The 12,737-nt window shown below is 36.2% G+C and overlaps 1 protein-coding gene across 2 annotated transcripts; it reads right to left on the bottom strand.

Moving 5' to 3' along the window:
• Positions 1-672: 672 nt before the first annotated feature.
• Positions 673-12,151, bottom strand: LOC102230535 (ras-related protein rab7). 2 transcript variants are annotated; one of them, XM_005799824.3, is made up of 6 exons: positions 11,779-12,151; positions 6,203-6,262; positions 4,286-4,412; positions 3,939-4,157; positions 2,198-2,326; positions 673-2,089 (listed from the first exon to the last, which is right to left on the bottom strand). In XM_005799824.3, exons 2-6 carry the CDS (start codon positions 6,253-6,255, stop codon positions 1,994-1,996), a joined length of 624 nt encoding a protein of 207 aa, XP_005799881.1. In that variant the 5' UTR covers positions 6,256-6,262; positions 11,779-12,151; the 3' UTR covers positions 673-1,993. The 2 variants fall into 2 exon arrangements, with proteins under 2 accessions (XP_005799881.1, XP_023180961.1); XM_023325193.1 differs by lacking the exon at positions 11,779-12,151 and adding an exon at positions 11,565-11,583.
• Between the last annotated feature and the right edge of the window lie 586 nt (positions 12,152-12,737).

The raw sequence follows: 12,737 nt of genomic DNA on the forward strand, positions 1-12,737 counted from the left end.
GAGCTAATTTATCAATTCTAGATGCTGTTTTCCCATTTATTGTACATCTAAAAACATATTTCATTTATATTTTAAGGATTCAGTTAAACGAACAAAATGCAGCGTAATGATGGAAGTAAAACAAAAACATTTCATTCTGTTGTGTACATTCTATGCAATTAGTCACATTCAATGACATTACAGACAACCTTCACAGCATTTAGCATCTTGCTATGACAGACAGCAACTAAGAAGTTGTCCACTGATTACCAACATTCTTTTTGTATTTACTTTATCTGGAAAGATTAAACTTTAAGTATTGGTACAAACATCCAGGTTAGCATAAAGATAATTTAATTTTAGACTATTGTGCACAGAAGGATTCTACATAAAATAAAAAATGTTACTAGCAGCCGTAAGCGTCCCCTTCATGACTGTTACATATGTGTCTTCAGTCAGAAGTTTCTTTTGAACTGCTGTAATACAGACCACTACAGGAGATTCTTCCTGCCCACAGCATCTACATCAGCTCTTTGAAGATTATGTAATATGAGCTGCATTTAATTTCTCTCTGGAAATAAGTATTTAATTTTAATTTAATTATTTAAGCGTCCAGTCCTATTTTTAATTACTGAAATTAACGCTTTAATATCCACTATAAGATGCACCTGTAAGACATGAAACACCAATCTCTTCATATATTCAAGAGTTTTATTATTTGACGTTCAAATTTTCTTTTACAACATCATTGGCATTGCTGTAATGTTTTCTGTAAGGAAAAAAAAAATAAGAGTAATACCAGGGAAAATTGTTGAATATTTTCTTTAAATGGAAAGAAGAAACATTTCAGTTCTATACCATCTATACACCGTAATACACAATCCGTTAAAAATATTAAGTACTTAGCCAACCTGAGCTACAAGCAGATAAGATAGAACAGCAATCGTGAAAGACGGGACAGGAGACGGGTGTATGCAGTGTTGGTGATGCATGTGGTCACCCTTTACCATTGAAAGGTGTCTGATAAGGAGGACATAACACATACAGCAGTAATAGTAGCAGTACAAGTAATGTTACATAAAAGGCAAACTTTACATATCAAGGTTTTAACTTGTTACACTGTGACTGCCTAATCAGCTTTTACTTGACACAGTAACATATATTCAGCAGTGTGAGGCAGTTAGAAACCCTAATCCTGAAGTGAAAAGGCAATACAATCATCAGATTGTTCAGAAGATTCTCAGGAGCTATTCGAAGGAGGGAGGAGGTATAAATTTAGAGCTTACCAAAAGGCATGTGATAGGAGATGTTGCCCAAAAAATAAACAAAAAACAAAAACAAATCAGTCATCCCTCCATAACACTTAAAGGCAAAAAAAAAAAAAAACATAAAAAGAAAAGTGCAAAACCACAAATGTTTAAGATCGGCTTTTAAATTAACCGCCAATTACAACAAATATTTATTTAGTTCTGCTAGTTTATTTCATGAGAAAGGCGCAAAAGAAAACGAGTAGAAAGCAGAGAATGATATTTGGGATGCTGCATCTTGGGAAAAGTCAACATCACCTCACAACAGAGCTTGCTTTGAGAGCTCTGGAGTCCGTCCAGATTTCCTAATTGCACCCTGAACATGGCTCCACGACCTCGCCCTCTCAGAGTGAGTCAGGGGCAAAACCTGACAAACATGGCAAAATACAGGAGTTCACTCACTACTGAGTCATGGGTGTGAGGTCATGAAGGGTGTGTTTCTTCTCTCGTGATTTTACTGCGCTGGATTTGTCATCGTTTTATATGTGAGGGAGAAACTAGTGTATTAATTTATGTACTAAGTGGGGAACGAGAAAGAGGTTTGGGGGCGGGAGGACGTACATCCATGTGAGGGGTGGTGTCAATGGAATGAGCGGTGTGTGAGGAAGACCGATAAGGAAACTGTTTGTTTTTTTTTCCCTGGGAGCGAGGTTGATGACATGTAACAGGGTGATGATGAGATGAGAGAAGATGGTCCAGTTTGTCCCTCAGCAGCTGCAGCTCTCTGCAGAAGGTTTAGCTCTGTCGTTCCTATCCAGCTTTATGGGCTCTGGGAATTCATTATACAACTCCACCTCTGTCTCCTGAGAAGCATACAGGAAAAAAAACACAAATTAGCAACTATTCTCTGTTAATTAATAGTACAAATATACACTGAAATGTTAACATTTCCGGTTTTTTGTTCAACTCACCTGTTTGAGAGCGTTGCGTGCGATAGTCTGGAATGCTTGTTCTACGTTTATAGCTTCTTTGGCGCTGGTCTCAAAGTACGGGATGTTGTTCTTACTCTGACACCAGGCCTGAGCCCTTTTAGTGGTCACCTGAACACAAAGAAAAAAACACATCCATCAACGATGATATGGAAAGTTTGAATACTAGAATCGCCTGACTTGTTATTTTAAAGAATATAATTCACTAAACAGCCAGTTTGTACCGAGTAGCGGACAGTGATTAAAAGCTGCCAGTTCTCAGTGATCAGGAGGCTATGTATTTTTTTTTGTTATTAACTGAAAACTACCCTTAATAGTCTGTAAACCAATAAACAGGGTATGCAGTGATCCACACTATATTGCAGTTAGACAAAAATCAAAATGATTAGGGACATTAACATTGATGCATGAACACAAATGTTCCTCTAATTTTTATTTTTTGATGGATTGCAAACAGCAATATAAATTTTATTTCCTTTAACTGATTTAAAAAAAATAGAAAAATATAAAATGTTTACAAAACCAGGACGGATACATCGCAACATATAAACACAGCACATTTAGTTTTTTCTATGAAAAATTGGGTTGATGTCAATACACGGTATTAATACTGCTTTTAAGGCCAATGTTACATAGAAACTTCAGTATTCCCTCGACCTTTGAAAAATATCGACCACACCGCTGACTTCACCACTGCTTCAGCTGAACTACCCACAATCCTGTTCTGCATCACTATCACATGACTGAACACAAACCACATGACCAACCGCCTCAGCACCCCATCCAGAAACAAATGGCAAAACCCACGATTTTTAAAACACACTTGGGATTATTTTGACCAAAACTATATGTGAAATTCATGCTAGCTATCACGGGGAGCATTTTGGCCAAATGTTTAGGTAATCCCAATAAAAACTAGACTCAGACTGTTCTGCCAAACTTAAAAACTGCTTTGTAACATACAGGTCAAAAACAACATTCAGATAAATTGGACTGCAGCGACACAAGAGGAAGAGGAGGGAAATAAAACTGGTGGCTCTGCTGAGGAGAACAGAACAACAACAGGATATTCTACAATCTAACCATGCATCATCATACCCCACTTTTATCTTACTTGTTAGCAACTTATTTTTGGATACATGCAAATAGTTTAGTTTTGAATCCTAAAATACGCTGGAAACTAGAGCAGCACTGCTGACATGAGAGCAAATAAAGGAAGTTCTTCCTGCCTCAGTGTCCGGATGCATCCACCTGCCTTCACCTGTTCCCAGTTCAAATGCAAACTGCAACCATTTTATTTTTTGATTCCTAAAATATTTTTCATTTCAGTTTGTTTTTTGTTTGCTAATGAGCATATTAAACAAATTCAATAACAGACTTTTAAGACATACTGTATATTGATGCAATATCCTCAGATCTGGGCAAAATGCTTTACTTCCCATCAGAAAGGTTTAATTATTTGTGTGCTGTCACCACTTGCTCCTTTACAGCTATCTCCACTGAGGAATTACAGTCATGTCTTCATAAGTAAAATTACACACAGCAAAACCATTAGGGTTTTATGGTCGCCCTGAAGAATTATAACAGAATGTAGAGAGCGAGTCATAAACATAAGAATGCACACATGCGGACGGAAGATTGGCAACCCATTTCCTGCACCACAGTCCTTCAGAGTGGGCATTAGACACGGTCTCTGTTTCAGGAATGTGGAACCGATAACAACCTGTCTGTTCTCCAGGTCAATCTTGTTGCCTAGCACCACGAAAGGGAAGTTCTCGGGGTCTCGGGGGCTGGCCTGGATTAGAAACTCATCCCTCCAGCTGTCGAGCGTCTTGAAGGTGTTGGGTGCAGTCACGTCAAAAACCAGCACGCAGCAGTCTGCCCCGCGGTAGAACGCAACACCCAAAGACTGAAACCTCTCCTGGCCAGCTGTGTCCCAGATCTGACAAAAAAAAAAAAAAGAGGAAAAAACAGAATAAATCAACTCAAACAATGTCAATACTTTAAAATAACAAATTATTTTAACAATACTTTAATGTCACAAAATGAGTCATCAAGTTGGAAATGTACCTGCATTGTAACAAGTCGGTCGTCCACCATTACCTCCTTGGTGAGGAAATCTGCTCCTATTGTTGCTTTGTACTGGTTACTAAACTTTTTGTTCACATACTGGTTCATTAGGGAGGTCTTTCCAACTCTGAAGAGAAAGCAAAAAAAAAAAAAACTAAACATGAGAGCTACTCTGTTTAAAACAGGCATGGGAACAAATCAATTTGAAGCATATAGCATACAAATGTAAAACAAAGATTTATTTCCTTAAGTTACACTAAATAAGGCAAAAGCATGCCGTCATATTTGTACAGTAAAATCTGATTCTCAGTGAAAGAAAAATAACATGAGAAAAACAACTTATACAATATTTTAAACAGATTTTAGTTTGTGCAATGCTGGCAACTTCTGTCAAGCATCAAGACTTGAAGTACGCTTTTCTCAGAATGTTAAAACAGACTTTATTACATTTATGAGCATTTAAAAATAATGAATTACAGCACCACATTAAAAAAAATCTGCATAATTGATTATTTCATGCAAATTTATCACAATTAGACATTTTATTGCATAGCAGAAGGGCGTATTTGATAGAGTACTGATTCCTAAATGGGACTGAAATATTATCCGTGTACTGAGATGCTGTTTGCATCGACCACCACATTGTTGGAGAGGAGTCTGTGCAAAACTTTGCCATTATAAGTCGTGAGCATTTAGTTGACACGTTAAATATGATGACACTATAAATTGCTTTAAACAGATGATATGACAGATGATATTACTTGCACACATCCAAGCAATTGTATTTTTTTATAGTAATATTAAGCAAATATTAACATTAATTTTACCATGAAAAACATCTTTGGTGCTGAAGGAAACGGAAGACGTAAAGCAAAGTTTATGCAAAACAATCGAACTGCAACTAAGTGTGAGTGAACAAAAATTCACTCACTTTTAAATCTGAAGCAATGACATGTCATGACTATTTTATTCTTGTTTTATGTAAAGCCAACAGGTCTAGTCAACTCCATATAACTGTGTTTCCAATTATGAAATAGCCTATTAAAATTTTGCTCAGTAAAAAAATCTATATTAAGCTCATCTCCACCAACTGCATGTCTGAATAGACAAAGCTAAATAATACAGACAGCAGGTGGCAGTAGAAGAACAGTAATAAAGTAACAAAATGGCTGCGTGAAAGAAAAAACAACTGAACAAGCAAATAAAGCCAGTCATTTTGAAAGTGAAATAGAAAGTAAGCTGCATGAATAGATCTAGTTCATTTTCAGTGAAAAAGGTTGAACGTTGCTGTAAAAACAATTGCAAATTCAGCTGCCCAAATGTAAAAACTCGTTTTGGTTATTGCTGAAACGGGGCAAACAAAGCAAATAAATTTCATTTTCATGTTTGTTAGGATCTCAAAATGTTCACTTTTCTCTTTTAAAGTGAAAGGTGGAACTGCATTACATCAAAAAGCAGCAATTTTCTAGCTAAGTTAACTTGCTTCCTCTTGCCATTTACTTTAAACTGATAACTAAACATGTATCCTGAAAAATAGTTTCAGTTCTGGTAGAAAATGGAACTGAAATCACTAAATAAAGTGTTGCTTCATGGTCACAACAAACACAGAAAATTTCTAAATGACAGCAGTGGCCATGTTCCAACAGTTCCGCAGATTAAAAGTCAAGCTTTTTAAGTTACGGGTAAAACCCTAAAATCATTAGAGAAAGCAGAGGTGGTAATCTGCCTGGATACAGCTTATGGCCACTGCTGACGCCAATGAGGAAGTAGCACTGAGCTTTCGCTCCAACCAGAAAAGCTACCAGAAAAAAAAAAGAGTAAGTTTTTTCCCCAAACTATATTTAGTGGTGATCTGTGTGGTCCTTCAACCCGCTGAATTTGGCATGAAGAAGAATAATAGACCATCTTGTGACTCACCCAGAATCTCCCAGGATGATGACTTTAAGGAGCACTTTCTTCCTAGACGTCATTGTTCAGCTGCAGGAAGAAAAAAATGAAACTGTTGAAACTCTTTATATCCCCGCTAACCTATTCATTTTAGATCAAAAACTAATCAGCTTCATGGTGATAAAAAAAAATTGACAGTTAACTAAACGATCACTGGCCTATTGAGAAACATTAACGTAGAAATCTGAGCTCAGTCTTTACGCTCCTGCGGCAGTAAAGTTTGAATGCGACTTATTCCAGTCATGTGCTTCCTAAGCTGGAGAGCAAATCACGAGGCACACATCCCTCTCCTTTTATTTCTCTCTCTCTCTTTCTTACACACGCAGACAGCAGGAAGTTGTTGCACAGGGTCAACCCTTGCAGATATTACCGGCACAGAGATAATGACCTGATAGAGAACACATTTCCAGGACCCAAGCAAACATCAGAAATACCTCAGGAAGACAATCTGAACTGCTTTTACAACCTACATGGTTGGCCTCGCCTGACAGCTCAGACTTTGTCTATGGACGAGGAAATGAAAGAAAACTGCAAGAGTTTTCAATAAAGTGATTTTCCCAATTTATTTATCCAAGCACATTTCAAATCTTAATCTGATTTCAGAATTAAAAACAAAAGGTTTGATTGGAAGTAGATGCATTTATAAATGGGAAGAGTTTTACCTATTGACACACTTAATAAATACAGGGGAAATTATTTTTTTCACTATTTGACTTGTGAACTGTTGATTAGAGGTGATCATGGGAAAACTGGCTGGTTCTGATCTCTACTGATTGGTACATCTTGAAACATCATGTTTTAACTCTAATTTAGAAATGGTCTTCCATGTTAGAACAAATTTGTAGTTAAATATTTTGGATCAAATATTTTCCAAGTTCTGGACCTTAACTCTAACAAACCATAATCAACGTAACTTGGGGTTAAAAGTAGCAGAAACGGGCCGTCATAGAGAATACATGAGTGACTGCAAGAAACGAGTAAATTGCACAAGACAAGATGGGTTGATCAAATTGTGGTTTTATCCTAGTATTTAATTTTATTAGATAGGTAAGTCCTTGCAGAATAGAAGACATAGATATGCAGTACAAAGTATATTATGAATTATTAAAGCTAAAAAAATTTAAAATAGGAAATTCAGCACTATTATTTTTTGTTTTATTAAGGCTAATAAAATGAATCCCTGAATTGCACAACCAATAAGTGAAGTAGATATTCTCAAAGCATTTATCAAAGGCTCTAAAACTAGAGATCTACTCAATCTCGGAATGTTCCTTGTATGAAGAGGACAAATAATACAAAAACAGGGAAAAAATACTATTTTCAGTTTCCAAATACATTAATGTATATATTTTTTTTAAGTTTCATAAAAACAACAAATAAAGGCTTGGGACATGTGTTTTGATGGTGGATCTTCAAAGCTACCACCAATGCACAGTGGAATACACTTAGTCTCCAAGGATTATCTTAAACATTTCTCTCCACAAACAGGAGAGAGACTAAAGAAGCAACGGTTCAATAAAAGTCTGCTCTATCTCTGCTCAGACGTTTGTGAAATTTGGTTTAGGTGCAAGGAATCGCTGCATTCCTTTAGTAAAGAAAAGAAAAAAAAAATCAAGTTGGAAACTGCTGCACACCTTGTAATAGCTAGCAGTGTTTTCCATTTATGTCCCAGATACATAAGTGTTTTTCATATCTTATCCAGAGATGTTTTAAATAGTTAAACACTCATTATTCTCAATTTGATAATCATCATCCAGCACCTCTGTTGCTAGTACAAAAGGAAATACATGTCTGCTTTGTTCTTTTTTTTTCAATCCAGTGAAACACAATAACGGACTGTACAACAATTTCACAGAAAAGTTTACCACTTCCCATCAGCTCCGGGTCAACTTACATCCTGGCATGAACGGCAGGACAATAAAACTGTCCCAACTGTTATTCTTTTGTGTTTAAATCAATTCTAGACCAAGAAGTTTTGTTTGAAAGAAAACAATAATAATAATAATAAAGACAGAACTCTTGAGCTGTAGCCCTCAAGAGCAGCAAAGTAAACTTGTGTTGCACATGAAGAGAACAAGCATCGCTCTCCAGTGACAACATTCCTGTGAAGCACGCCAGGAGCTGGAACAACAGCAAGCACCTGAAGTGAATATGTGTTCAGACCACAGTCACATGAGTAGTGAACAAAGCAAGATCAGGTATCACTGAAGCACAGCTGAGAGAAAGGAGATGTGTTTCTAAACGAAAGAAAGTCGGCTTGACAAAGCGCTCATGTCATTTTGACATAAAAAAAAATCAAAGTGGCAAATAATTAAATGTTTTACTGAGCTGTAACAACAGGTTTCCTACTTCTGGTGGGAATTAATGCTTAAAAATAGTGATGGGTAAATGAGGCGTCAGGAAGTGTTTCGATCCATAGCAAAACTGTGTTGATACTGTGTCACTGAATACTGACACCTGCTGGACATTAAAAATCCCTACAGGCAACGTAGTTGACAGACTGAGTTGATGACCTTAGTCTATACAATAAGATTTAAGTCATTGTATTTTATTGTATATTATATATTGCATTATGTCATATGCAATATTAAATTAAGTTAAATTCAAAATATATTTGATATTCTTAGATACAGTCAATAAATAATGTGAACATGTATCATAAAGTGAAAATTTAAGTGAACGTGTTTGGAATGAGGATGCTTGTAGACTGGGTTGTTTTTCAACAAATTTTCATTAAAAAAAAATAAGTTTTTCCAACATTTTGAAATTTAGTCTGTTACGCTTTTATGACACAACTTCTCCTGCTGTAGAAAAAAGGAAGTAAACAATACATTTATATAAAATAATTTATAAAAAGCAACTGAGTAATTTGTAGAATGGCTGTATACCTGAGTTTATTCTAGGTGTATCTGGGACTTCATTCTGATGCCTGGCCCTATAATGAATCAGCATTGAGGAGGTGGATTTATTTAAATAAGACAGTTCTGTCAAACATATGCAACACTTAACCTGCAGAACATAATATGAAAATAAACTAAGAGTCAATTTCAGCTGAACTTGGATTCAGATAGATCAAGTAGAAACTGAAAAGAACTGAATGAAACAACAACGAAGTGATAACCAATACCTTATTTTCTGATGTAAGATCAAAATGGTACCAAACTACGAAATCTTTCGTTTGCTTTGAGGCTGCTCCATAGTTGACGCTGTACCGTAAAAGATGAAGAATTCTTTTGGCAAATGCATCCCGTTGACAGATTTGCTTCCTAATAAACACAGTTTGTCGCGCCAGTGTCATTTGGAAACAGTTCCTGTATCGGTCATGTGACTTGCTGAAAGCAATACACGCACCGACACGGGGTTTTGTCGATGGGCTTGACGCATCTGTGTTGCCCATGACTACTTAAAATGATTTGCACAATACATTTTATCTGTACAAGTTTTTTTAATTTCCCAACTAATTATTCTGGTCAATTATAACCCTTTCTTTGTAGGTTGAAGTAACAATAAAAAAGTGTTTCATTGCACCAAAACTGTACAATATTACATAACTGCTCTTGAATCCAAATTGGGAAATGTGTTGAAAAATGTGACTCAATGAACTTAAGCAAAGTTATTCCTTTCAGACTGCATATTTGAGATGAGAGCAGCTAAAATCTACTCACTGACATGGATTAAGAATGCACACAAGCAGGATTAAACATAGAAGGCAAAATGTTTCTCGCTGCTCAGTTTGTCTCAGAGTCGGATCACTTTTAAGGGTTCAGGTAAGTTTTCATAACTTGAAAAAGCAAACTAATAAAGAACAGAGATCATTTTTTAGCACAAGAGCCAAACAGAAACAACCTGTTGTAACAAATTCAGTATTTTCTAGATTTGCAGAGAAACGAATAAATAGGAAAGTAGTTTAGAATTGTTTTTTAAGGCACAATATACAGCATTAGACACTAAAATGTTAAACTTGTGGACTGAATAAACAAAGTCGAGCGATAAGCAAAATTCAAGCCATTCCAAGACAACAGGCTGGTATGTTGAGTCATTCACTGGTATTGAGTAAACTAAGAAGTTGATTACGTTCTGGGAATGTTTGCCAATGACAGCAGTCAATCATTAAAAACACATCACGAGGCAAGAAGACGGGCCGTCCGGTAAAGGTTAAATTTAGATTTTGAGAAAATCAAACAGACTAAACAAAAATGTACCGTCTGATAACTGGTTTGGAAATTTAAAAACTAAACTTTTACAATTCTTTCATAAACACCTGAAGGCTTTTTTTCCTTTGCATTACTGATTGATAAAATACTTCCATTCATCTCCCTATAAGTTGTTCAAACAAACCATCCATCTATCAAAATGCCCACATCCTTTTCCAACATTCATGTTGTGTTTCTCTGTTATCCTCTGATTAATCTGACCTGCTAAAGGGCTGAAACTCAATGAAATGCAAATGGACGATGAAGGTGACATCAACAACTTTAGTTACAAACCCAAACACCATTCAGGTATTTAGGTGCCAACATGGGGAAATCCAACTGACTTGATGTCACTGTTGTTTGAGCTTAATAGTCTCTGATATTCTTTGTATCAAAAAGGCATAACGTTTATCAAAAACTTCAAATTATTAAATATTTCATGGTAATAGCTAAATAATATTTATTTAAACCTTTATAATATTCTGTGATATTGGGTAAAAATTAATTTGAAACAAGTTGCAATGTAAAAGTGAGGGACACAAATGAACTAAAATCTTAGGTCTTCTATTTTGTTTTAATAAATCAAAAATAAATACCAGATATGTTTAAAAATGTCTAAATTCTTGCGTTGGAAAACGGAAGTGGTACAGAGCAGAAGAGTTGTTCAGTTGTACCAACTAGGAAGCAATCATAGCTATCGCTAATCAACAAATAAAGATGTCGTTTAAAAGTACACTTGATTTAATACCGACTTCCTCATAAGTCCCAAATTTTTCAACCAAACTGTAAAAGTTAAGATTAAAGTACACGATCTGTTCCGCAAACTCAGTGACTCATAAGCTAAACAACAAGTACTTGTCACAGAACACTGGCAAGTTTCCACTGCCTGGCAACACAAAAACAAAAATATAAAAAAGATGCTTCCCGCAGCCAGCTGTCAGGTGATGCGTCAAACCTGGACCCCCGTCAGCATAAAGTTTACTGTAGCATAAGGTCCAAAACCAGCCCAACATTTGGAAATGGGCTGGTGACCAACCCTCCATCTCTCGGCACATACATGGCATTTTAAATATTGTTATGTAAGCAAAGAAATAACCGTCGAACATATGATAAAGCTTCTTTTCACGATGTTCCCTTACCGGTTCTCCTTCCTCGTTGGAATCGACCCAGACTGAGCCAAAGGCCGGCCTTGTTTTTTTGTTTTTTTTTCTACATCAACCAGCTTCTTAAAAAAAAAAAAAAAAAAAAAAAAAAAAACACTGCACCACCATTAACGGTTTCAACATCAGGGTTCACCGGCCACCAAGCAGACATTTAAACAACATGAACGAACTGTTGGCGTTTGAAACTCACCTTAAAGTTGCGAACACTCCTTAGAGCCAACTTCTGGACCGTTTCGGAGCCGGGCAGCGAGCTAACTAGCTGTTATTGTTCAAGACAAGCTAACCGAATTAGGCGTTGCGTTAGCCAGCTAGCTCTCCGGAGCTCGACTGGTCGACCAGCGATAATTAGGGAACGACTCGGCTCAAACTGCCCCCCAAAAAATGTGCTTTCCTTGGCGTAAACACCAAAAAACTAAAGCCTATCGTAAATTGAGGAAAGAAATACAGAAATAAATAGTTTTAAATTTAGCACTTTGCCAGAGAGCTAGCTTTCTCGTCTCCCAATCAGCTAACTACCCAGGACCCCAGCCTATGATCTGGCTTCTCCTTTCACTTCCTTCTCCACAACCACGTCTCGTGTGACGTCAGACGCAGACAATCACGTCACAGGAAACGATCATATGAAACTTAAAAATATACATTTGAACAGTATATAAATTGTTGGTCTTTCACAGCTTGATGTAAAACGTATTGCTGTGAAAGGACATTTATTTAATAAAATAGAGTAGAAATTTGTATTAAAAACTACAAAATATGTAGAGTCCAACGGATGCAGAAATAATGTTACAAAGTAAAGCTCGTTCTGTTAATCCAAGCATCCATGAACAGTGCATCTTTTAGCTTTCTAACTTATTCCTATAACACAGGATTAACTCAAATTAATACCTTTATGTATGGAGGAGGTCGCTTTTTTGACATCTTCTACTACATGGTGTTGATTGTTCAATTTATTTCAAGTGAGCAATCAAAAATGTGCATACCTTGTATTTTTATTGAAAAAACATTGGGGTTTTAATGCAGAAAAGAGGTGTTAGGCATAAATAGACAGTCGACATATGACTAAACACAGACTGTCACTTCAACAATTTCTTTCAGGCCGTTGTACAGGTAACTAAAAACAACATTTCCATGATGAAAGAATCAAGATTT

The sequence above is a fragment of the Xiphophorus maculatus genome, chromosome 20, assembly GCF_002775205.1.
Source record: "Xiphophorus maculatus strain JP 163 A chromosome 20, X_maculatus-5.0-male, whole genome shotgun sequence".
Lineage (NCBI taxonomy): Eukaryota > Metazoa > Chordata > Actinopteri > Cyprinodontiformes > Poeciliidae > Xiphophorus > Xiphophorus maculatus.